At 46.7% G+C, this 25,982-nt stretch overlaps 1 protein-coding gene across 1 annotated transcript; it reads left to right on the top strand.

Annotated features, from left to right (window-relative positions):
• The first annotated feature begins 547 nt into the window (after positions 1 to 547).
• Positions 548 to 25,982, top strand: HORMAD2 (HORMA domain containing 2). The gene is made up of 15 exons (XM_039726155.1): positions 548 to 597; positions 1,223 to 1,308; positions 2,678 to 2,762; positions 3,528 to 3,672; positions 5,237 to 5,300; positions 6,280 to 6,316; positions 6,765 to 6,809; positions 7,572 to 7,592; positions 8,276 to 8,293; positions 9,572 to 9,639; positions 12,793 to 12,944; positions 13,517 to 13,773; positions 13,923 to 13,989; positions 15,233 to 15,297; positions 24,176 to 25,982. Exons 3-15 carry the CDS (start codon positions 2,718 to 2,720, stop codon positions 24,290 to 24,292), a joined length of 1,101 nt encoding a protein of 366 aa, XP_039582089.1. The 5' UTR covers positions 548 to 597; positions 1,223 to 1,308; positions 2,678 to 2,717; the 3' UTR covers positions 24,293 to 25,982.

Below are 25,982 nucleotides of genomic sequence, written 5' to 3'. Positions count from 1 at the left end.
ACCAGTGAAATAGAGAACCCATCCTCCTTGCCTAGGTTATGACAGTGTCTATAAAATACTCTGCTCCTTGTGAAGTCCCTGATGCCTTTGTGTTGGGATGATACCAAGTCTCCCTTTCCCTAGAAAAGTATCATAGTATTTTAAGAACATGGATTTAAGTAACTTAAACTGCACCTCCTTTGGGGTTATATGCTGCTAATAAACCCAGTATTTTACTATAAAATGATTTTAAACAAGTATGATACCACACTACCACCCCTGCCATGGCTGTGCTTTTGCAGGACCTTGTCCTGCCCGAATTCCTGGGACAGGGGTCGAGACAGGAGGAGATACAGAAGCAAGGACAGAGACAGGGCAGGAACAGGGACAGATACGGGGGCAGAGCAAGGGACAGGGACAGATGCGGGGGCAGAGCAAGGGCAGGCACAGCCAGGCGAGCAGGCAGAGGCGACAAGCCCGGAACAGGAGCAGGTGCAGGGCAGGGACAAGCCTCCGCCTCAAGGGTTGGCCGCCCCCGCCTCCTCCCGCCCTCAGCACCGCCCACGCCCGGGGGTCCGGCGGCCAAAGGAGCCCGCGGAGCCGGGCTGGGCGGTGCAGGTAGGGGAACCGCCCCGGCGGACTGGGGCGGGCCGAGGCCGTGCTCTCCGGGTGCCCTCAGCCCCCTAGGGTCTCCCGTGCCCCAAAAAAACCCCCTCACTGTCCTTCAGGGGCTCCTCAGGGTGCCCGGAGCTGAGGGACCCCTCAGGGCCTCATGAGGTGCGCCCGCGCCTCACAGCGCTTCCCAGCGCCTCAGGGGAGCTCCGCGCACCTCAGGGACCCCAGGCACCTCGGGGAGCCGCTCCTGCTCCCCACGGGAGCTCCTCTCCGCTTCTGGGGCTTCCCCCGCGCCTCAGGGCTCCCTCGGGGCTCCCTCGGGGCTCCCTCGGGGCTCCCGCGCCTCAGCCCCGCCGCCCCCTCGGCCTCAGGGCTTCCTCCCGGTGCAGCTGTGTGAGGGGCAGCACCCGGCCCCGTGTGCACCCCGGCCGGGCCTGGGCTTCCGCTCATAAAATCCCTCAGGAAACTCTCCAAAAAATGAGTAAAACACATCTTTGGACTCATGGGTGTTTTTTAAAGGCTGTGGTGCCTCACCTTTCCAACATCAGGCACAAGGAGCAGAGTGAGGAGGGCAGGGTTGAGGGTGCTGGGGAGCAGCGGGTTCCTGAGGGTGTCTTTTTCCTTTCAGTATTAATTTGCTGATATTCAGTGATAAGGTGGCTGCAGAGTGGGGGAGTGTTGGAGTTCCAGGCAACTTCTGTCCTTCCAGCCCTGGTGAGACACTGATGCCAAAATCTTGTACCTTTTACCTGAATAGTAATGGGTCAGCTTGGTCTGGGTGATGTTTCCTCCTCAGAAAATCAATATAAATGTTGTATGGTTTATAAAACATGTTTTCTTACATCTTTGCCTCACCTAAATCAGCTTTATTTAGTTAATAACCTCACGTTGTAATTACAACACCTTTGTCTGCTTTGATTGCATTCCAGTCCTGCTCAGAGTGCCTGGGTAAAAAAAAAAAAAGCTACTTTGCTAAAATATTTAACACGTTAAAAATTTTGCAGGTGTGTATTTGTTTAAATATACTTTTATAGCTGTAATCTGTCCTCATTACTAAATGAAGCGCTAAATTTAGCATAAAAGCTGTCACCGTGTTCGATCTACATGTCTTAATGACTGCCAACAAATGGAAATGAGGCTTCCACAGGAAAAAAAAAAGAAGCACAAAAGGTGCAAATGCAGAACAAGGTTTGATCAGCTGAGTTAATAAAAGGCTGCATTAGGTCAGGAGTTAAATCAGCTCCCCGTGTTTGTGCCATTACTTTATTTGTTACTGGGGAAGTCGAGCGGCTGTGGACACGGCAGCATCCCTCTGGGACCTGTTTGTGGTGTTTCCTTTCATTAACATCCCCCATTTCCAACGAGATGTGGAGATCTCCCAGCAAGTCATTTTTCAAACCAGTTAACGCAGGCCTTGTTAATTCCAGCTAATGGAAGTTTTTAATCAGGATTGTCAGATGGTGCTAAATCAAGCACCTCACTCAAGTGAAACATGGAATATCCAGTGTTATTGCCTGTATCAATCAGCTCTCCATTCTGGTAAAATGTGTATTTTCCTTTTCAATCCAGGCTTGTCTAACTGAAACGATTGGGACTCTCCTTTTTTCTTCCTTTTTTTTTTTTTTTTTTTTTTTTTTTTTGTACCTTTCAAGGTATCCCAGAAGAATCATTCCCTTATTCTGGCCAAGACCGATGTTAGCACGTTTCCTGCTTACCCTTGCTAAGATATTAACTGCTATTGGCAGACCTCCAGTTCTTTCACATTCCCCCTTCACACTTTCCAATGGTTGTAGGAATTAACATTTGTGGTTTGGAATATGAGAAATGCATTCTGAAGTGGCACCAACTGACACCAGGTGCAGTTGTGGCCCTGAATTTCAAATACTATTGATTGTTTACCAGTGAGCAGGTTTCATGCTCTGCAGGCTCAGTGCCATGGGGCACCCTTGGTTTGCTTTGCTTTACCTTGTCCTTCCTGGCAATTAGCTTTCAAATTCTGAGGAATTTCATTCTTACTTTAATATAGATGAGAAATAGCAGTAACTGTGTTTTCTACGTGTCTCATGCCTTCTTTATTTTTCAGGGTTTAGTTACAGGTGGAAGGCAGGTCTTTGAAACACAGGATGGCTGCTCAGCAGCTACTCAAGCAAAAGAAAAAGCCCCCTAAGGTAAAAAATTAAAATGTGGTGGTGCAGACCATCTTAGCTCTCAGTTGGGATCTAGCACCCTGTGCCTGTGGAGGGGAAAGCCTTTCTGTTGTCTGCACTGTTCTTAGTTGGATTAATTCTAATTCAGTGAGAGGCAGTGTGGGGCTCTGGCATGATTTGACTCAATAAATGTAGGCTCATTAGGTGTGCACAGAGCTTTATTAGCAGGAAGAGCAGCAGTAAAGTAATAGAAGAACTAAATTTAGTGCAGTGTCCACTGCATTGTTCGTGTTGGCATCACACAGTGTGTATTTACTGTAGCTCCAGGTGCTGTTTTACTGCTTGGAGTTAAAATCACTCTGTTGGCAACTCAGGCTGCTGGCAGAGCTCAAAAGAGCAACCTTTGGTACAGCAGTGGTTGCCACACCAGGCCTGGGCTTGTGTGACTCCACAATTAAAACTGCACACCTTTTTTTAGGGGAGGCTGTCTGCTGAGTGCCAGCATTGGTGCTGTGGAGGGGGTGGGAATGTGATAAAGGGGAAGGCACATCCTACCAGTGCACTCTGCATCTGGGTAATGATGTCAGATCTATTGATCTCTGCCCTTAAATCATTTAATCCACCCACCTCACACTCGAGTCTTCCCTGCCTAGCTTAAACACCAGAGAAACCTTCAAATTTCATTTTATATTCCTAAGTTACCCTCTTCCCACCTGCTGAAACTTGTTTCTAAATATAATCTGTGTTACACTTAAGAAGGTGCTATTTCTGGCCCTGCTTTTCCAGGAAGCAGTGCTGTTCCCTGAGAGCATCACCACGGAGCAGCAGTCCCTGGTGCTGGTGAAAAGGCTCCTGGCCATCTCTGTGTCCTGCATAACCTACATGAGGGGGCTGTTCCCAGAGAGCTCCTATGGCACTCGCTATCTGGATGGTAACACCTGCAGTTTGTGCTGAGGGCTCCTTCCTGCTCACTCCATTTTACCTGTGATCTGCATTTTGCATATAATCTGCCTTACGTGTTATCTTCTGGCTGCACATGTGTGTGACTTCACTTCGGGTGGGGGTTGGCTACAAATTCTCAAATCTTCTCGAGTCTGGGTGCAGACAGAATTTCTGATAGAGGGCATGGAAGACAGCCTTGAGCTCCTGGCTTCTCTGTTGGTGTTCCTCTTGGTTTAGAGTAATTCCTTGGCATTGCCAGCCCCATTAATCAGGTCTCAGAGCCAGGAGAGTCACTTAAAACACAGAAAGTTTTAAAAATTTACTCTTATTAGAATGTTTTATTTTCTTTTGGATCTTTGAACCCATGAGGTTTTTAGTTTTTATTGGGAGGCTGAAATTAGATTTGTCCATTTTCATAGAATTGTGGAATGGTTTGGGTTGGATGGGACCTTTTAAAAACCATGAAGTCCAACCCTCTGCCATGGGCAGGGACACCTTCCAGTAGAAGAGGTTGCTCCAAGCCCCATCCAACCTGACCTTGAATATTTCCAGGAATGGAGCATCCACCTTCTCTGTGGGCAACCTGTGCCGGTGTTTTACCACCCTCATTATAAAAACCTGAGTCACATCTAATCTAAATCATCCCTCCTTCAGTGTAAAACAGTTTCATTGTTGGGATTTGGGGTTTATTTCTATGAAAGCTATCTCATATGTGCTTTGGGAATCAGAACTTTTTAAGGAAAAAAAAAAGAGCTTTCAGAACCAAATCCATGTCACATAATCCCAAGAATTAGTGATGCTTTCATTCATGAACATCTTTATGATCATTCAAAGTGTGAAATGTCTCCCTGCATTCCAGTCCTTTTCTGTGTTGTCCCTTGTGGCATTAGTTACCCTGAAACATGTTCACATGTACTTTGTAGATTTGGTTGAAGGCACAGAAATCCCAAATTGGTTCTTGATACCCTAACCCTAAAAAGCCACTGGTCAAATGTCAGGTCTGTCTAGTGCCTCTTTGGTGAGGGGTGTTAACATCTGGGCTGCTCACATCTTCAAGGATCCCTTGGTTGAATCCTAAGGTGTTATTACTGCCTGTGGGACACCTGCCATTCTGAGTGCCTGGAAGCACAGGTTGAAGGAGCTGTGTGGAAAAGCTTCACAGAAAGTTTATTTTAAGCACAGTTGTTGGGACATCACATGGATATTAGTGAGGTCTTAATGCAGAAGGGAAGGTGTTAGGGAATGGTTGAGGATGGAGTGGAGAAAAGGAGGGAGGAGAGGAGGAAGCTGCTGGTGTTCTGTAATAAAGCTGTAACTCCATCCCTTTGTCTGAGAGAGCCCAGGCCTTCTGAGGAAAGCTCTGACATTTGCAAACCCAGCAATAAGCTTGTGTCAGCCCACCTGGGACTTGGTGGAAACCCAACATTTCCGCTCAGGAAGGACATTCAGATAAAGCTTTTGTCCAAAAAAGGGAGGATGGACTGGCTTAGTTTCAGTGTTTGCCCAAGAATTGTGATAAGGATTGTAACTATGTGCTAAATCTGGTTTTGCAGACCTCTGTCTAAAAATTCTCCGAGAAGATAAAAGCTGTCTGGGATCATTGCAGATAGTCAAGTGGTAAGTGAGTAACAGCGAAACCAAGACAAAATTTTGCTGAGTAGGAGACATCTGCTCCTGCATTCTTCTTCTTCCTGAACTGCAAAACATGATGCCCTGGTGCCAGGGGAGCTCCCACTGCAGCTGGGGGTGCTTGGCCCCTGTGGAAGCAGGACAGAATTAGTGACAGAGATCATGTGAGTTCAAGGTCTGTGGAAGTGCTGGCTGCAGTGAGGTCATGGTCAGGCCCCAGAGCACATGTGGCAACGGAGGTGCAAAGAGAGCGTAAAGACTGTCATGAGATCCTTTATGCTGTGTTTAGTTTTTTCTAGTTTCACTTTGATAGGAATTCTTGCACTTGTTTTTCAGTATGTACTATATTTTATCTCCCTCTCTAAGAACCCCACAGTTTGCTTCAGGATGGATTTCACAGTTGGCGTGTTCCCAACAAGCAGAAAAACTGTCCCTGATGTGCTAGGGAGATACCTTGGTGCACATCCTTTGACTCCAAGAGTAAATATCTGGCCATTGATGCTTCAAATAATATTTACTACTTTGAGAAAATCCATTGCTGCAAACTCTGCATCAGATAACAAAGATTTACAAGACCAGACATGTTCAGATTGAGCTGAGCTCTGTACAAGGCTGATGGGAAAAGAGCCATCAAAGCTCTGGCTGGGGAGCTGGAACAGAGCACTGAGCAGGGACACACTCAGAGCCAGCCTTTGGTCTCCAATCCTTGTCTTTGTCAGGATTGAAGCAGGGTCTGGGCTGACAGGATAATGCCCCAGAGGTATAAACAGAGCACAGATGCAGAAAGGAGAATGCTGCCTTCGGGACTGACCTGAAAAGGACTTCATGAGTCCCAAATGTTCTTGGCTGTGTTGACCTAATGCCAGAAAAAATGCCCTTTAACTCACATCTAATGAGTATGTTTACAGATCAGAAGATAAATATTGCTGGTTAGTATTAACGTGTTTTGGTTTTATTTCCCTGGCAGGATTCAAGGTTGTTTTGATGCTTTGGAGAAGCAGTATGTAAGTGTTTTTTTCACTTTTTATTAGTGTCCTATTTCTTCATAAAGTAAGGACAAAACTATCCTTCCATTCCTGCTGTGTTTCTGTTGGGATCTTTGATGCCCACAACCACCTTTACAGCTGTGGGACAGGGGAAAGACCCTGCCCTGATTATGAGATTTGGGATTTTATGCCTTGAGCTCAAATCCTGTCCAGTTTCTCTGGGCTCTCCTGTCCATGGTGTGGGAACTAATTTGCAGCCTGCAATGGATTTTCCTTAATTCTGTGCTCTGCATTTGTGTTTTCTCTTACATCTGATGGACATCCTGCCAGGCAGAGCTGAGATCTGGATCTCCTGCCTGTTTTTGTTTTCTTGAGAGAGGTTCTGTGCTTCTGCTTCCTTCATCTCCTTTTCCCTAATCTTTCCCTTTTATCTCATGTTCTCTAACCCTTCTGGCTTTTCTCTCAGGCTCAGAATTTATCCCTTTTTTTCCCCCTTAATTCACCACATAAGGTATGTAACTGTTTCCAGGACAAAACCAGCTAGCAAGTGCTCATATTCCTTGCTGATTCTCACATAAACACTGCCCTGCACAGGAAAAAGCACCGGTTGCTGTGCCCTGTGTCAGCACTGTTCACCAGCCCAGCCCCTCCAGACCAGGTGGAGCACTGGTGGTTCTGACACTGACGATCTGAGTGTTCCTCAGACATCAGTACAACTGTCAGTGTGCACAATTAACGGTGTTGTGAGCACAGTTTAGTGCTTGCTGACAGCTCCAGGAGTTATTTAGCTCTTTTTTATTTATGAGAGACATAGATTAATTGTCTGACAAGGATTAAGGAAAAACAGAGGGATTTAATGCATGTTATAAGATTGTTTTTAAGGGCAGTCCCATGTGCAATTCCTCGATAGAGCATAAATTAAATACCTTTGGGGAATTTCCTAGCAGAAAGCAAATATTAACCTTCAGTAGGGATGGGTGGTCTTGTGAAGAGTTTTAAACCAGTATTTGGGGATTTGTTTGAAGGAGTCCCAAGGGGGATTACTGAGCATGGAGTTGTTTTTGGGAAACTCTGTCAAGCCAGGCAAACTGGCCACTAGGTGTTGCTGATGCTGTGCTGGGAAGAATATGCAAAAAGGGTTTTAACTCCTGGTTTGTTGAGTGTATCTATTCCTTCTCCCTGTGTAGGCAGTCGGGGTTTGATAGGACTTGGTTTTCCTTGCCCACAAAGGTTAGATGTTGATTTTGTGTTTTGTTTTGGTTTTCTCTTTTAGCTACACGTGGCTGTCCTTGCAGTAAGTAAATGAATACAAAATGTTTTTTCTCTCCTCCCCTGCTTGAAAGAAATACAGAGTCAAGGTTGTGTCAATCCATTTGTGCCTTTTTTAAGGAGAAGCCAAAATGTGTGTGATTTTTAATAGAGCTGTGACCTTTCTTAGATACAGTAAATGTAGAGTTCAAGGCTGCACGGGAATGTTTTTCTCAGCATGTCAGACTTCTGACTGAGGACCTTATGTGTCTCTTTAAACTCTGAGAGTGATTCCTATCATGGCAGCTGCCGTGTCCTCTCCATTTCCCCGTGCAGAAGGGTCCTCCTCATTAATCTGATCCTGGAGAAACCACACGCGGGTGGTTCCATAGGCAGTGTTGGCCCCAGCCCCCTGCAAAGCACCAGGAGCTTTGCTCACCATCTACTCTGTGCATCATCTGAGCAGTTAAATCCCAGGCATGAATAGCTGCCTGTGAGGGCTGGAATGGGAATTAACCTCATTCCTCCAGTATTGCACACATGAGTGTCTTCTACCTGTCTTTGAAGTGGTAAGCATTGACTGCAGATAGAGGAAGGCTCTTTCCCAGCCATTCCTTTCTCTGATCCCACACTAAAGATAGCACAGTCTCTGCTGTAAACTGAAAAATCCTTGTTAGTCACTGGTTCAAGTTGTCCCAAGAATGTCCTCACTGTGCTTTCTTGTAACAGATTTACACCAATCCCGAGGTAAGAAAGAGTCTTAATTAATCTTTGAGGCAGCTGAAGGCATGGGTGAGTACATTTGTATTCAGAGTGGAGTGGAGGCTTAAGTCCTACCCTGACATAGCTCCTTGGTGACCCATTTCTGTTCCTGTGCCTTCAGTCCAGAGTGCCAGCTCAGTGAGCTGCGCTGTGATCAAACACCCGGCTGAGGGCCCACCAGGGCCTCAGGCAGGGATGTTAGCAGACAACTAATGGGCATGTTCACAGTCTTGTTTTCTTTTCCCAAAGAGAAAAAATGGGGAATTCAACATTACTCATTTGCAAACCACCTTTTTAACAGCCCTGATGAAAAGAGCTGGTTTGTCATGCAGAGAGGTGTAGGACAGAAGTCAGGAATCCCTTCAGACCTGGATGTGTTGGGTAGTGCCTGTCCTGGCCCTCTGGTGTTCCCTGTTGTGTTTCTGTTTGGTTTCACCTGGGGGGTGTGATCCCGGAGTGAGGGTCTGCATCCAGGCTGGAGATAGAGAACAGCTTCAGACTCTTTGCATCTGAACCTGGTTCCAGTTCTGCTGTATGACACCTCGGAGTCTGGGGACAGAGCAGGAGCTGAGCCATGCCAAGGTTGGGATTTGCAGGGAAAGCTCAGAGTTAAGAGCTCAGCTGAGCTCCTACTAATCGACCTCATTGTCTCCGGAAAAAGTGAATTATAGGCATGGAATTGGTGTACAATAGACCCTTTCTCTTGGGGGGAAGCTGTCTGCTCTTCCTAATTGTTTTATTCTCTTAATTCTTTTAAATGGAAAATCATCCACTATTTTTGTCTACCTCATAAAGAGTCGGAGACCAGTGAAGTTCAGCTATTTCCCATGCAATATTGTTTGGATTTCCCTGTGGGAAGAGTCCTCCAGGCCCTTGTCCCCATACAGAGCACGGAGCCAGGCTTTCATGTGGCACTGGTCACCCGTGCAGCTTCCCAATTTTCCTTTAGCAAGGGACACTGGGAGGATTGGCCAGCCCTGGAGCTTTGCTAGAGACTGAAGGTGGAGAGCCAGGCCCACAGAGGAAGTGGAAGGAGGAGGCAGGAAGTTTGTAATTTTGTTGTGATTCTTTCAGTGCTAGGTAAGATGTGGCTGCTAAGAGAATTTGCCAAAGCTTGTGCAAACAATAATAGAGTTAAAATTGTCAGCATGTCAGATTAATTCTGTGCTCTGGCAGAGAGTGTGAAAGGACTCTCCAAGCTCAGGACACGTCTTGTTTCGCAAAGTGATCAATTTCTGCTTCTCTCTCTTGTTGCATCTCTAGACAGTCACTGAAATGTATCAATTCAAATTCAAGTACAAAAACAAGGTGCCCCAGATGGACATCAGCAGGTAAGGATTTGGGTTGATTTCTCAGGGTTACACTAAAAACTGTGCTCTTGAAGCATTAAGAATTTGCACTTTATGATTGCCCAGAGAGGTTGTGGACTCCCTATCCCTGAAAGTGTCCAAAGCAAGGCTGGATGGAGGAATCTGGTTTAGTGGAAGGTGTCTGTGCAGATGGCAGGGTGGGGAGCAACATGAGCTTTAAGGTCATTCCAACCCAAACCATCCTGTGGTTCTGTGGTTTGAGCAGGTCCAAGCCATTAAGCAGCTGTAAATACCATCAGAGCTGAGGGTATTCACCTTACAGGGTATGAACTGCTGGGAGGATGAGCTGAAATGCTCTTTCAGGGCACCACGAGGCCCTCAGAGTACACCTAAGCCAAGGACAGCTGACAGAAGTGGTGCCTCACCAGGGAGGCCGTGCAAAAACCAGCCCAGTTGTTGAGCTTGCTGCTGTCTCAGCTAACAACAAGTGTTCTTGCACTTCCACCAGGCAGCCTTGTGCTTTCAGATGAGGCTTGCTCAGGTCTGAGCCCTTTCACCATGATCCTGTGCCCAGGATTTTTTCCCTTGAGCATTTGCATACGTGCGTTCTGCTTGAGCAGCCCTGCGTGGGTGACCTGAGAGAACTTTCACTTAGGGTGCCTGAGCTGATGGTGCAGAACATGTAGGCAGGAAGTAGCAGGTTTTTGTCTCTTTTTGATACTCTCTGTTAGATATTTAAAGCTGTGTTTAGTAGGCCATAATCCAGTGCAGCTTCAAATAAATGCTATCAAAGGCCATTTGCTATAACCAAAGCAAAGAAAAGTAATTAACCTGTTTTTACTTTGTTCTGCAGTTGGCATTGGTGAAAGATGGATCTTGGAACCTGCCTGGGCAGCAAGAGAGCTCTGCTGTCTTGTGTGTTCCTCAGGAAGCTCCTCCCACCACTCCTAGAGTGTGCCCTTAGCTGCTCTTTCTCTAAATACCTCCAAATAATTTTTAACCATAAGGCAAAATTATTTTCTTTTGGGCAAATCTGAATTATCTCTGGAATGACTTTTTGCCTTTGCCCTCCATTTCTGCTTCAAAGTTGCTGTCCATTGTCCTCACACTGAGAGGAAGAGGAGATCTGGGATTTGAAGGATAATGGATAGTCCTTGAGTACTTTGGGGTTTTAATCAGCCTTACTCATTAATTCCTAGAAATAAGGACAGTCCCCACATGGAGCTTGGGTGTCCTTTGTGCCAGCCAGGGAGAGGCCAAGCCATCTTCCTGTCGTGTTTGAATGTGCTCTGAGGCTCCAGAGCCTGTGGCCCTGGATTCCTGGGCCCTGTTTTTGTGGGGATTGGCAGTGCTGTGGCAGGCTCATGCGTGCCCCTGCAGTCTTTAGTAATCCAGAGTTCTGGCACAGATCAGGGAGTTGTGTCCCCTTTGCTATCAGCTGCTTCAGCTGATAACACTGCCTTTTACACCTGCAGCAGCTGCCCTGTGCAAACTCAGAGTTAATCACTCAGGGAGAGAGGTTTTGTGGGACTGCAGCATCACATCCAAGGGGTAAGGGGAGACTTTCTCCTAAATGGTCCATGCCTTATTTTAAATGGATTTTGCAGGAATTCCTTGCCACAGATCCCACTCCTTCCAAGGTTCAGTTCCTTATCTTCTGCTTTTTGACTCCCTCCTGCATCAAATTCTCAGTGTTATTCCCATATTGAAGCAGTGCTTGATCTGTTTATTCCTATGGACATCTCATTTCTTTTTTCTTATGAACTTTTAATTTCTGATCTGCTAATCCCACAGTTTGTAATGGTAATGGATATTCCACCTTAGGCACTGCCAGCATTTTCCGTTCAGTTCCTTATCTTCTGCTTTTTGACTCCCTCCTGCATCAAATTCTCAGTGTTATTCCCATATTGAAGCAGTGCCTGATCTGTTAATTCCTATGGACGTCTCATTTCTTTTTTCTTATGAACTTTTAATTTTGCCATTTCTGATCTGTTAATCCCACAGTTTGTAATGGTAATGGATATTCCACCTTAGGCACTGCCAGCATTTTCCTCTCACTGTACATTTCTGAACATGCAGGATTTAATCAAGGACCACAGTGCACATCTAATTCCACAGAATTTGGACTTCATGATCTTAGAGGTCTTTTCAACCTAAATAATGCTGTGATTCCATACCTTGGGAAGTCAAGCTATTCCACAGCCACCCCATTTGCATTACCCAAAGAAGTTCAGCTGGAGGGGAGAATTGCTCTTAATTTGTTCCTTTCTGAGGGTTAGTCAGTCAGTTTCACTCTGGGATATTCTTGGGTTACTTTTTTTACTGCTTTTGATGCAATTTGGGGTGATTGTGTTAGGCACCCTGCAGCCTACGCATAGTGTCAGGGGTCTTCCAAAGACGTAATGAAGGAGCTACACATCTTTATGACCCCTTCTCATTGAAAGTTAGGGAAGTTCAGGTCCCTTAGTCACACAGTGATTCATCTGCTCTGTCTGAAGTTGGCTGACTGCTCCGAGTTGCTCATCTCATCTACCTCAGTTTTAATCAAAGAGAAACAAACTCCTCTAGAGTGCCATTCATCCCACTCATGTCACCCATGGGTCTCTGTCTGGACTGCTGGCTTGGAGCAGCCAGCTGACATTTGGATGGGTGAAGGAGGTGAGGGGAATGCCCCTTTGTCACTGCTGAAAAATGTGCCTCTGAGCTGCTTTTTCTTACATGGAATTGAGTGAGAACATGCAATTCACTTCTCTTCAAAAACTGCAGAATGGACTTGAAAATAGCCCCTGTGATGAATCGGCTGTAGATGGATCCTCAAGTCATTCCTCTCATTCCTGAAATTGCTTAGGTGAAAGGCACTTGTTTTATGGTCCTTTGATCCAATTTAATCATGTTCAAACAAGTGAGTCATGACATTTGTATAATGGTTGCCCCAGCTCCAAAGTCTGTTCAAATGTAAATGCCAGGCCTCTGAGTTTGGAGCGGGTGTTCTGCGGATGCCACCCCATCCCTGGAGCCTGTTTCACTTCCCTGTTTATCTGGAAATTACATAAAGACATTGTAGCTTTGTCACTGGTGGTTTCAGACAAGTCAGTGGGTGCTCTGTGTGTGTAATTGGATCGTGAATATTCATGACTGAGGATAACAAATCCATTATTCTTCTTCCGATTGCAGCAACCACAGGGAGTTTGTGGCTGGGCTGTGCAGCAAGGATGTCAAACAGGCCAGCAGGCTCCTGCTCAGGACCCTGTACCTGCTCATGCAGGACCTGGGGCCACTGCCCAATGACATCACCCTGAGCATGAAACTCCTCTACTACAACCATGGTAGGTGAAGAGCAGTGTGTGCCTTGGGGAGGAATTCCATCAGTCTCTGTAATGAGTGTGAGCCCTGTGAATAAAATAAAGCATAGAAAAGGTGAGATGGGAGAAGCTGTTGGCTGATTGCACTGAGAAATGGTGTAACACAATAAATCTTTCTGATGCAGGGATGGCAGGTGTTTTTAGGAAAGGTTTGAAATCCATATAAGAAGAGCAGCTACATGATGTGAAAGGGGAAAATCCTTCTTCTCTGGGTTTTTGAGGGTTTTTTTTTAGTTTGTTTCCTTAAGGAACAAGCAATGTCAGGTTTTGCTCCAGCACTTTAATGGTATCTCAGCATCCTAAAGTATTTTTTTCTTTCAGCTCCCTGATAACATTTGCTCAGCCCATTTTACCCATTGCATTCTGTCCCTTCCTCCTTAAAAAAAAAAAAAAAAAGAAAAGAAAAAAAAAAGCCTGGAATATTTTTAGTAGCTGATGGTACTCAAAGCTGGTTCATAACTGCTCTTTCTAAATCAGACTGAGGAGAGATGGAGTTTGGTTTCCCTGACCTCAGGGGGTTCCCTCTCTCTGTGCAGTCACTCCCAAGGATTACCAGCCCCCTGGCTTCAAGGAAGATGGCTGCCCTGGTGACCTCTTGTTTGCTGGGGATCCCATCAACCTGAAAGTGGGCTCAGTCTCCACTGATTTCCACCTCATGAAAGTCAGAGTGACAACTGAGAAGAAGAGGGTTAAGAAGGCTGACAGCACCCTGATCCAGAAGAATGGCCCTACTGAGATCTCCCACCAAGGGCTGGACTGTGAGGAAGATGAGGAGGAGGAGGAGTGCACAAAGGTATAGAAATAGCTCTATTTGATTCTCACCAGAAGAATAGAATTTATCTAGCAAAAACCTCCTTAAAAGAAACATTTTCCTTATGCAATTACCACCTCGGTGTATTTTTTAGGTTATGTTATTAAGACAAAACATCATTTGCTTTATAGAATCACCCTTGCCCTGTCAGAGCAGATTCAAATGAGCATGAAGGGGACAAAAGTGACACCCATCCAGGTAGGAAAACAGAAGCATCTTCTTTTTGCCTTGAAGATAAAGGTAAATCTTTCAGTGCTGTTAATAACAGTAGGTTATTAGGGTGCCCAGAGCAGCTGTGGCTGCCCCTGGATCCCTGGCAGTGCCCAAGGTCAGGTTGGACACTGGGGCTTGGGGCAGCCTGGGACAGTGGAAAGTGTCCCTGCCTATGGCAAGGGTGGAACTGGATTGGTTTTAAGATCCCTTCCCACCCAACCCATTCCATGATTCTGTGATTCTCTAATATTTAGCTTTTGGATGAGCAGAGTTTGTCAGGCTGTTTGAATTTTGTGTCAGGTCAGACTGAACTGTAACAAAGGGCTCGTTGATTATGATTGGTTTGTTAACAGAAACATTTGATTTTGTATCAGTATCTTTGCAACTCTTTATCTCAGCAGGGTTTTTTTGAGATATGGAGGAAATGCCCAGATCATCAAAACTGAGTTACATTATCTCCATGTTCAACAAAGCTCTTTTCCTTTAGCTGTTACAGTTTGACTTTTGCTAATAACTTCCATGTGGGAAAACATGCATGAAAATACATGAGAAAAAAAGCCTTTTCTGTGCCTTTAATCAACCCAGCCTGTGCTATACCATGCTGTTTGACCTTCGAGGCTCTGGGATATAGCCTGTGGAACAATACCATCTAGTGACAAAATGGTAAATAGCATTCCTGGGATTGCCAGGCAGTAGGATAAAGCAGCTTCCCTGCCTGTGAAATCACCTTTGCAGGTCTTTCTCCTGCAGATTCCCCGATGACTAAGAAAGAATTAACTCATCCTGCCATTTTTGTTGCTCTGGGGATTTTTACAGGATCCTCCTACTCTAAATAGTTGCCTCATCTCATGACACTGAGGCACTTTGGACACCCCCTCAAATTTTATTGAAACTGTCTGAAAGGTTAATAAATATTAACCAGGGGAGATGTCCCCTCCTTTCCCGCACACCTCACACTTTGGGCATGTCTAGACATAAGTTTTGTTTTCTTAGATCCAGGTTAAAAGAGAGATTATAATTGATAGAGCTGCTGCAAGCAGATGTTCAGATGACACTTCATGCTGAAATCTCTCTTTCTAGGAATAAACTGCCACTGCTGGCAGTGTCTGAGAGCCAAGCTTACACAATTTCATGGGATTTCTGTCTCAGTGCTTTAGTCAAGCTTCCAGATTTTTTTTTTTTAATTAAGCACTTTATAGCTAGTTTTGCTTTGCTGTTTGAGTTGCAGGTAGCAAGAAGAAGAGAGGAATCAAGGAGACAGAGAGGATGCCTTACTCAAGGGCGTGTCAGGAGGTAAGGAAGCGTTAGTGGTTCTGAGATACTCCAGGCACAGGGGAATTCACTGCCATGGGTCGTTGCATCATCAAAGACAACACAAAATTCACTAACATTAGTGGATTTACTCTGCAGGATCACAATGCATAGAGGCTACAGAGTAGCAGAGGCATGTAAACATGAACTGGAAGCTTTGGGAAGAAGCTTTCCACAATCACTTTATTTCCTCTGCCCAGTACCAGAATTTGGTTCTGTTTTCTGGAGTTGGTACCTCTGAGTAACACACACAGAGCCTATCTCTGTCCCAGCCAGGCTTGTTTACCTGTGGGTGGTTTTGGATTAAGGGTCTGAAATCACTACCCTATTTTAGGTTTGAAGGATGTATTTTTTGCCTAATATGGTCTTCACCTCTCCCCTCTTGCTCCCAGACTTTCTTTACATGTGAGTCACAGGTACCTAATGAATCCTCTCCCTTTTTGGTTCCCCCTCCGGGGTAGAAAGAATTATCCCCTGGAGGTACTGATCTCTTTTTTGATGGTTGTTGGGGCAACACAAAGAATTAGGATAGACCAGGTAGGTTGTTTTAGATAAGTAAAAAATTAATCCCACCCTGAAGGCTGGCCAGCCAAACCCTGAGTCACCATCAGAGCCCAAACTCATGGGCATGAGCAGAGGTTTGTTCAGTGACATGGCAAATCTCTGAATACTGCCACTCCATTCTCCTCACATTCAAATTAGCTGAGAATCATGTGAGCTTGAATGGTCAGGATAAGTTAATGAGAGTAGGAAATTGCCACTAAAATTTTCCCTGCCTCTGTTGAAAGGAATCCCGGGATCTCTAAACCAGACAGCAACTGCAGACTGCAACTCACCCTGTCATTGTAAAGGCATCTGCGAGGTATTTGCCTTGACTCTGGATCTTAGGAGTGAACTTGTGTGCCTAGGCTGGTATTTTTCAAAGTTTAACCACATTTTTTTTTCGTGTCACATCCTCCGCTTTCCTTCTGATCATTGTTTATTCTATGAGAACAGGAGCCTTTTTTGTTTGCAGCTCATGGTTGCCCCACTGATTCATGCTCTGACCTTCTTTTGGGGCTGTCACCACGGCCAGCACAGCACCAGACACCTCTCTCAGCATGTGCATTTCATTAGAATTCGGTAGCAGGAGTGAGAGTGTCTGAAGGTGGTGGAAACGGCGTTAGTTGCTGAAAAATGGAATAATCACTTTATCCATCATGTGCTTCCAAAGACTTAAAAAAAAATCCCAAGCCCTGGGAGATTCTTTACTTAATGTATTCTTTGATGCTATTTTTAAAACCATAGAAACTGGCTAATATTTCACCCAGTTTAGGGAAAAACAAAGTCAAGCCAGTAGTTAGAATCATCACTGTAAAGCCTGTACTAATAAAAATTTGACACTTTTTTCCATATGAGAGGGACTTTCCCTTCTTTTCTGAAGGAAGTGGTTAAAACAAATGACCATTGTGAATTCCATGTGAATCAGAAAGCCAAGCTGGTGGGTGAAGTTTGTCCTAAGAAATGAGGAGAAGCTGGGGTAGGAGCCTGAGTTAGGTGTTGTCTGATAGGGTCAGGTGTAGGTGAGATGGGGAGGAGCAGACCTGGTGAGCTGTGAATGTGAACACCTTGTTGCCATCCAGACACTATTTGTAGTGTTTTCCAGCTCTTGGGTTGGGGTGGGAATGCCAAAATCTTCCAAACTAACCAGAACAATTTGGAGTGTCACAGAAAATTGCTGTCTGCACAAGGATTTGATATGCAAGAAGTTGTGAGTTCGAAACCGTTACCCACAGTCACAAGTTGCTTTTGCAAATGTGGGCGAGCACATTTTCTGCTCTTCAGCTGGAGTGAATCGTTCTGATGGCTTGGTTACCAAAAATAAAAACTGGAATTGAGTTTATTGGTTATTATCTTGCTGACCTAGAGCTCTTCAGGAAAACCAGGAATGAAAGCATTAGAGGCTTATTTTTGTCTAATGGACATGGGAGAGGCGAAAGGACGTGGATCTGCCAAAAGAGAAGCAGCTCTTCCTGCCCAGTGAGAACTGGAGCTGGCCTTTAGGAGTGGTCACAGAGAGTCTCTGCCAGAGGGCTTTGCAGACTGGGGGAAAATATTCATGTACTCCACTGGCTTCTTATCTGCCATCTCATGATTGATGATCCTTTTGATCAAATGAGAGATTGCCCTTTCCCAGCAGAGCATCTCTGCACTTAATCATCCAGAGTTAGGCACCAGCATGTAAATTAGCTCACCTGTCCTGGCTTCAGGAGCCTTCTGATTGCATCAGCCAAGGGTTTGTCCTCCTGTGCTATCTTTGTGCATCTTCCTTCTTTCCACTGGCATTTTAGGAGCTGTGAAGAGTTGGGGGAAATAGAAAATTGCTGCCCATTAGTATAACTTCTAGAAATTTGTTGATGAGAATGAGATCCTGCACTTAACTTGGGGTAACTTCTGAGTTCTTCAGAAAACTCTTCTATCCTTCAACATCCTTGTCCTGAAAATTGATTTTGGTCAGCTTTGTCTTCATGTAAGCAAACACGTTGCAGTGGAATGAGTTTGGAATGAAACAGAACTAGAAGATGAGTAAAATCTGACCATGTGAACGCCTCTGCAGGCATTTATCTCCCATCAGGAAGCTGTGGGCTGAAGTTCTGGGGTGGTCCTTGGAGCACAGGCTCAGTGCACAGCGAGGCAGCCGTGCAGGGAGCCCTGGCTCGCCCTGAGCTGGGAATGGAGTGGCTGGATCAGCACAGCACCAGGCAGCTCTGCCTCCCAAGTTTCTGGCTTCATCAGCTGCTGCCAGACACTGCTCCTGCTGCTGGGCTGGCCCTGCTTGTAGACTGCTGTGGGACATGAGGGAGCGTGTTGACACTTGGCATTGTGTGGGCATCCCAGTGGGACCAGTGATGGCTCAGGGGTTCTGCTCTGGGATTCACTGCCTGCTGTAGGCAGGCTCCTGCCATGTGGATCAGCTCTCCTGATGGGAGCTGTCTGCAACTGAGATGTCTGGGGAGAGGTTCATACCTAAGTGTTGTGAATCAGGGCTGCTTTAGGCCTCAGAGGACAGGCTGTCTGGCCTCCAGCTGCTGCTCCTTGTGCAGAAGACTTGGATACCTGGAGAAACAGCACATGGCCGAGGGACTGTGTGGACACAGACTTTCATGCATGATGCAGTAATACCTGCCTAGTGTGCCAGGGATCAGTGTCAGTTACCCTGATAGAGACCTCAGAGCCCCTTCCAGTGCCCATTGGGACTCCAAGAGAGCTGGAGAGGCACTTGGAGTAAGGGCCTGGAGGGACAGGACAAGGGGCAATAGCTTACCACTGCAGAGGACTAGATGGGATACTGGAGAGAAATTTCTCCCTGTGAGGCTGGGGAGGCCCTGGCACAGGGTGCCCAGAGCAGCTGTGGCTGCCCCTGGATACCTGGCAGTGCCCAAGGCCGGGTTGATTGGGGCAGCCTGGGACAGTGGAAATTGTTCCTGCCCATGGCAGGGGGTGGAGTGAGATGAGCTTTAAGATCTCTTCCAGCCCAAACCATTCCAGAGCTCCTGTGCCCTGCTGAGCTGCAGTCTTGTGCACGGCTTCTTTCTGGCAGTGAAGGTCAGCACAAGTGTGTTCAACTGCAGAACAACAGCTTGGAGATCAAGACCTTTGTTGTCTGATTTTTCCCAGGCAAACTACGTTCAGAAGTGCCATGACAGAAGGCAGTTGAAGGATGAAACCTGCCATGTGTAGAGCAATAGGAAAACATTTTTTTGTGGCAATGTCATTATCTTGAACTTTCACAGAGGAGAAAAAAGCACCAAGGTTTATCTCTGTCCGTCTATCAAGAGAGTGTATCTGATGAGAAGTTCCCAGAACATTTTCTCCTCCAAACCAGCTGAAGCTACACAGACCCAAGCAATGAAGAGAAAAAGATTCAGAGATGAGCTCGCCTCTCCTTCCTGTGAGCTCAGGCCATGTTGGAAGGAGTGAGACAGGGAGGTCAGGAAATTCCTGGCTTCTCTCAGTTCATGTCAGATCCTTAGCTGTATCTTGGGGCCATTCATCCCTTCCATGAGTTATCCCTGTCTAGTGTGCAGGAAACAGTTTCCTAGTGATCTCTGCATGCAGAGGTGAGGCCTGTCACCCCACAGATCCAGGGAGATTTAACCCTTGCACCCTCAGATTCCCTGGCAGCTCCCACAGGGACATCTGCAGGAAGATGTGGCGCTTCCGTGCTGGCTGCCATTCCATGTGTTCATGCCGTGCATTCTAGCAGCCAGACCCTCTGGAGAAACCCACATACATTAATGTTGGACACATCTAATGTCCCATGAGGGGCTGCTGGGTAGCAGCCTCATAGGCAGAAAGAGTGGCCATTGTCTTTCTCCCCTCAGTTACAGAGTTGGAATCAGGATTCTGGGAAGTGATTGTGATCCAGCAATGAGAATGTCCATCACAGAAGTGGACAGTGTGATTGAGGGCCCTGGAGGAGATTAGCAAGAGAGGTATTGGTAATTTTGTCTTCTAACAGAAATTTTTGAAGCATTGTTTTTTGTACTCTGGAAAGATCTGTTCATTAATCCTTTAAAAGCAACAAGATACACAAGGTGCAGAATGGGGCGTGAGATGAAAGAGTTGACTGAATGACAAAGGTTTTATCAAGAGCTGAGGAAAAGGAAGAGGACTGGTGATAGTCAGTGATGTGTTGACGTGGTTTCCTGGGCACAAAAACGTGGCAGCTTTCCACAGCAGCACCACACTGGGGGTCTCTCATTGGTCCACCTGTGTAAGTTGGCTTTCACAGTAACCAGCGTGATCCTCCTGTACAGATGGAAATCAGGAGGGATTCCACTGTTGTCAGTGTGGCCATGGCACTGGAAACTGATGGGAGCCAGTGCTGGGCTTTAGCCACCCCTGCACAGTCACCAGGGTCAGCACGGCCAGCTGGGGATCAGCAGGGCCAACAAACCTGCTCAGAACACAGGGAAAGGGAGAGCATTCCTCAGGACCTTGTCCTCTCAGGTGGTGAATATCTGCAAGGAAGGAGGCTCTACAACCTCCCTGGCTGACTTTCACCACTACTTGGTTGCCCTCACAGTAAAAAAATTAAAAAATGTTCTTATGTTTAAATGGATTTCTTGTATTTCCCTGGAACTGCTCAAGGCCAGGTTAGATGGGGCGTGGAGCAACCTGGGCTGGTAGAAAGTGTCCCTGCTCATGGCAGGGGAGTGGAATGAGATGAGCTCTAAGATCCCTTCCAACACAAACTGTTCTGGGAATCTGTGATTCTGTGCTTTCAGTTGGTGTCCATCTCCCCTCGTCCTTCCACCGCCACCATGATGTGTCCTGTGACCCTGGGATTTGCTGTGCTACGGAGCAGCCAGCTGTCAGGGAGCAGGCAGGAATTAGGTCTTAGGGGACCAGTCTGAAGAGTCACCAGGTTGATTTCTTCGAAGTGACAAGAGTTTGCTGTGCTGTTGAGTCAGTGGTAAAAATCAGCTGAAATCACAGGATGCCTCGGGTCACTCTGATTAACATCCCTGATGACGAGAGTCCTCTGCACAAACTGTGTTGTCCTGACACCTGAGGGTCACTCTGCCCTATTTCAGCAGCTCAGTCTTGTATCTCAGCCCTTATTCTTCCAGCTTGCTCGATGGAACTGCACTTCTTTTGACATTCATGTTCTTGTGAATTTGTGGGGATAGTTACAAGGTACCAAACAAAACCCTCCATGTCCTGGACAAAGGGAACTCTTCTGAGGACATAAAATCTGCCAAGTGCCAAACCCCAGCATGGGGCAGGCCAGGGACAAAGAGGGACACAGCTGAATGCTCTTGTGCAATTTTAGCTGTTCTGCATAGGATGCCTTGGGAAGCAAAGCACATGTCAGGAGAGCTGTAAATTTTCTTCAATTTGTGCTGGGAATTTTTTGCCAGAGTATGTGGGGGCACTGGGGATTGCAAATTGCAGAGCACAAAACTGGGTCCTGATTGTGTCTATCTAAGAATAGCAGTGTGGCTGTGGTCTGCTCACTCTGTTTTGTCCACCAGTCTGCCTTGGGAAGGCTTTAATCTAAGTCTAATCTATTTTTAGCCTGATATCTTCTCCAGACAACTCGCAGCTGTCCTGTGAGTTTTTTTGCCAAAAATTAGTAACACTTGTATGATTCACAAGTTAGCTGCAGTTCTATTGGAAAACTCCTGTGGCAAAATACTGCTTTTTTACATGTAGTAAAACAGGAGGTTCACACTCACTGTGTGTTCATGATATGACCCAGACCCTAAACTCTGCCTTGGACTCAGAGTCAGGAGGTCTTGGAGCTGCTGCTGCCTTTGCTGCCTGCTCTGGGCTTGTCCCACCTGTCAGCATGGTCCCTTTTGGGATGTTGGTGCAAGGGGCTGAACCTTGTCCTACCTGCTTTTACAGCTCCTGGCTCATTCATGGGGCTGAGGTTGTGTATGAGGAAATGCAACATTCTCACAGCCCAAGCTCTGACATCAGTTATTCAAGTGAAGCATCCCAGTACATGGGAAAAATTAGAATTAATTAACTTCTGGAGGCTTTGTTTGTATGTTTAATCAATGGGAGGGATTTCCTGCTTCTCACCACACCGTTGAAGAGGTTTACTTTCTGCTTCAAGTCAAATAAGCACATGTTGGATCTGACTTAATCCCCTTTAGAGCAGCGTTTCTGGGGAAGAAGCTGGAGTGTTTGGTTAAGGATGGGAGCTGAAGTTGGACTTGGGGTCTGTTCCTGGCTCCGAGCTCCTACGTGAGCTTGGGCAGGGACAGGCCAGGACACGTTGGCTGCAGTGAAATACCTCTCACTGTTGACATCTGATTCACTGAATGGGTGAATAGTGCTTCTCTAGAGCCCTCCATGGCTTCCTTGGATGTTTTCACTCCTCATCTCAGGTTCCTGTGAGGTGCTCGTGCTGCCTGTGGTAAAGGGCAGGAGAACTGGGGGAGCTGGAGTGCAAGCAGCTGCTCATCGTGGCTATTTCTCCACCTTACAAGTATCCCATCCATGCAGGAAATTCTGGAGGAATAGCAAAGGGGTAAAACCTTCACTGAGTAGCTTTCTGGGCTGTGGAAGATCTATTCCTCAGTAGAGGAAATTAAAGCACAGCTCTAGCTAGGTTTAGGCTAAAACAGAAGGAGAGCTGCCTCATCCAGGTGATGGGGCTGGGAGACTGGGAATTGTGTCTCTGCTTTGTTGTGTGGCCAGCAGGACAGGGTACAAACCCTGCAGCTGTGTTAGCACTGCAGAGGTTTGGATGCAGGGTTTCCTCCTCTGGGCCCTTCACTTCAAAAGTAAAAGGAAGCAGACGGGTTAAAATTATGTGAGGGAGAGAAAGTAAATAGCTGCCAAAAATGCCAGTTGGAGCAGCTGAATATCAGGTGAGGAGCTGTAACACATGGCTCTGTCCTCAAGCAAACACACCTTGGGCAGCCTTGGAAAGCTCTGTCAGCCTGGCTGTGCAGGGTGAGGGAGAGCCGGCCCAGCCCACTTTGGCACGCTCTTGTTTTCTCTGCTTTTAGGGAAAGGAAATTGTATGTTGCATGAGGCAACATTGTATGGCTCATAATGAAGAGGAGGGAAGAAAAACAAATTGAAACACGATAGAGAGGCGAAGGGAGGCTGATTCAAAGTATTTTGCTGTTAATCCCTAATCAGAGCTATTTCACACATTAGGAAGCCCATTGCTATGCGGAGATTGCCGAAGCCTCATTCCAAGGTCAGATGGAAAGCCAGCTCCCCCATGACGCGAGCGGGGAATTCTATAATGACCACATCTTGTAATCTGGAGACCTTGTGCTCATCCCCGGGATGTGTGCGGAGCTCTTCATTAACTCCTTGTGCTTCCCCTGCTGCAGTTCCGGGCTTCCTGGTGCCTTGCAGTGACACTAGAGGGAGGTACTCCTGTTTGGGAGCAGGAATTCTCTTAGCACTCCTTTCCCTCTCCGTTCACCTCGCTGTCATCCAAGTGAACTTTGTTTTGGAGAAGCTCTGTGCTGTGGTGTGTCCCCTCAGCTCAGCTCCAGTGAGAGAGGCCACATTGCCAGACTATGCTCTGTCCCTTCTGGGTGGGCGACAGCACACATTGCTCTCAGCAGCTCCGGATTATTATTGTAGAAATGCAAATATGTGACATGATAAGGAGGATAAGTGAGTTTGTCCCCTGGCACAGCCAACACTTCAGCTGTCGTCCTGGCTGTCCATCTCCCTGTGGTCTGTCTGAAGTGTCTGTTCCGTTGACTCACTTATATTCTCACATATATTTATCTGTGTTTTTTAACCTCTTGAGTTGCAGGCTCAGAGTATTTCTGGGAGAGGTTTGTGTCTTTCTAGAGGCAAGCTAAGCCTTTTGGAAAAATGTTTGCTTGGCTTAGTTATTTTTCACAGACTCACAGGTAGTTTTGAAGCCTGAGACTGACCAGCTCACACTGAATTCCCTGATGTACAGAGGGACTGTGTGTCTTCTCCTGTCACAAATTTCACCTAAGTAGCCCCTTCTTTTCCATATGTTATGATTTTCTGAGGTTGTGGAGAAACAGATGTCCTATGAGCTATTATATTCCTCAAGGATCTCCTTGCTCCTGCTATTTTCTGACATTAATGGGGAGATGGGTCCTGTCCCCTTGCCACCAAATCCATTCCCTGTTCCTGAAGCTGAACCTGTTGCTTGCACAACTGTTACATTCCCAGCTCCATCCAGTACTCCAGTTTTGATTCCTTGCCTAATTGCTTTTCTGGAGAACAGGATCACACTGAGCAAAGCCAAGAGGATCCAGGCACACACATGACTCTTTTGGAAGCTGTACTTTTTAACTCATGTTGCAGGAGCATGCCCTGTGAGAATGATCCCCATTTCTGATGGTTCTTACAGATAAACCTCATGAACCTTGCCTTCAGCCAGGAAGAGGTAATAGGACCCGAGAAGAAAAGGAAGGTCAGTGAACCAGAGAAGCTGCCTCTGAACAACAGGGAGTTATGTTCGTTCTGACACACAATACTTCTGGAAGGTGTGAGTTTGCATTGTCGTCTGACTGGTACAGACCAACGTTTAACTTTTCCCCATCCCACGTGTATTTCTGCATGTTTAGTTGTCTCATGAAAACTCTGGATTGCCAAGAGACAGCAAGCACCAGAACTGCCGTGGCCTTGCCAACCAGCTGCACTTGTTTGATGTTCTTAAGCTGTGAATTTACCATTCCACATGAACAGTGTCTGTGTGCTTCTTTCTGCCTCTCTCCCTTACGTCCCCTGCCCCTCACTGAATAAATCCCCTCCTCTGGGGCTGGACTGTCCTTTGCCACTCTGTCACCCTGATTTAATGGCATTATTTCCAGATGAACTCTGAGGTATCAATGCCAGCAAGCAGCATGTCTCATGATCCACCACATTGTGCTTAACTTCATTCTTTCTGCTGTTTCCTGGAGCTTAAGATTTTTTTTCAGAGGAGGGGTCTTATCTCTATTGTGTGCAGAGATAAACTAATCTGTACACATTTTCTGCTGGTGCTGGATATTTAGGTCTTTCTTCAGACTCTGTGAGTAGTGTTGCCATGACTGTATTATCAGCTTATTTCTAAGTCAGCACCCCACCATGTGCCGCGGGGCTCAGCACTGTGTGATATAAATTGTGTTGCAATACACCCAGTTTAGAACCAGCTGGAAGAAAGTTACCTGGTGGCTGCAAATACAGGTAAGGGGAGCAATACATGACAGGTGTCTGATCCATAGAGTCTGGAGCTGTCATCTGCTGTGGCAGTGTCCAAGACTGGTTGCAGACATCAGGGCCCTTCCTTCCTGCTGGAACAGTGATCTTTCCTTGCCTGAAGCTGCCAGGAGATGGGATTGATGCATCTCCCTTCTTCTTTGAGTCTGCTTGGCCAGAAAGTTGAAAAGCCTGAGTTGAAAGCCAGGCTGGACCTGCCTGACTCAGTAGAGGTAATGCCCAGACTGAGCCCCCTGAGATGTTCTGCCACCTTTCTTTCTCCAGGCAGTGGAATGTTGGATTGCAATCCTAAAGCCAATCCTGCAGCTGTCCCCCCTTGGCCCACAGCAAACAGACCCTGCCTGTCTCTGAGCCCCCCACAGTATCTGGCAGGTTCCATGGCCTGATACCTATTTCACAAAACCTGCAGAGCACCAGAATTCTCCATTTTATCCTCACTTTCACTCCATGTTCTCCGTTTTGCACCTGTGGCCTAATAAGCCAGTTTGTTCACATGCCAGAGCCAGCCAGAAACTTTCCTTCTGCCGGGGTTTTGTAACAGTGTTTGCTCTCAGGGCTGCACATCCACAAGTGAGCCAGGCTCTGCACGTGGGTCTGCTGTCACCTCACAGCTCTGCCCTGGCACTGCTGGGCTCTGAGGGCCACATTCCTGCAGCCCTGACTGCCCCCAAAGCCGTGTCGTGCTGTGGGTCACACACAGAGAATGAAGCATGGCTGTGATTGTGGTTGCTCTGGCAAGGTGATCTCACTGCTCTCCATGTGATTCCCAAGGGTTAGGGGCACACCAGCCTGCCTGGTGCAGACTGGGGGATGCCAAGTGTCCTGTCCCCCAGTGAAAGTGCACACACAGCCACCGCCAGGTCACCACAGGCCTTTGCTGGCCCCACGATGCCCTGGTCTTGTAGCCAGGGCCAGAACTCACTGTCTCAGTTCACATGGGGTTCTAATCAGCTATT

The sequence above is a fragment of the Passer montanus genome, unplaced genomic scaffold (assembly GCF_014805655.1).
Source record: "Passer montanus isolate IOZ18808 unplaced genomic scaffold, ASM1480565v1 scaffold57, whole genome shotgun sequence".
NCBI lineage: Eukaryota > Metazoa > Chordata > Aves > Passeriformes > Passeridae > Passer > Passer montanus.
This window is presented reverse-complemented; position numbering and strand designations above follow the sequence as displayed.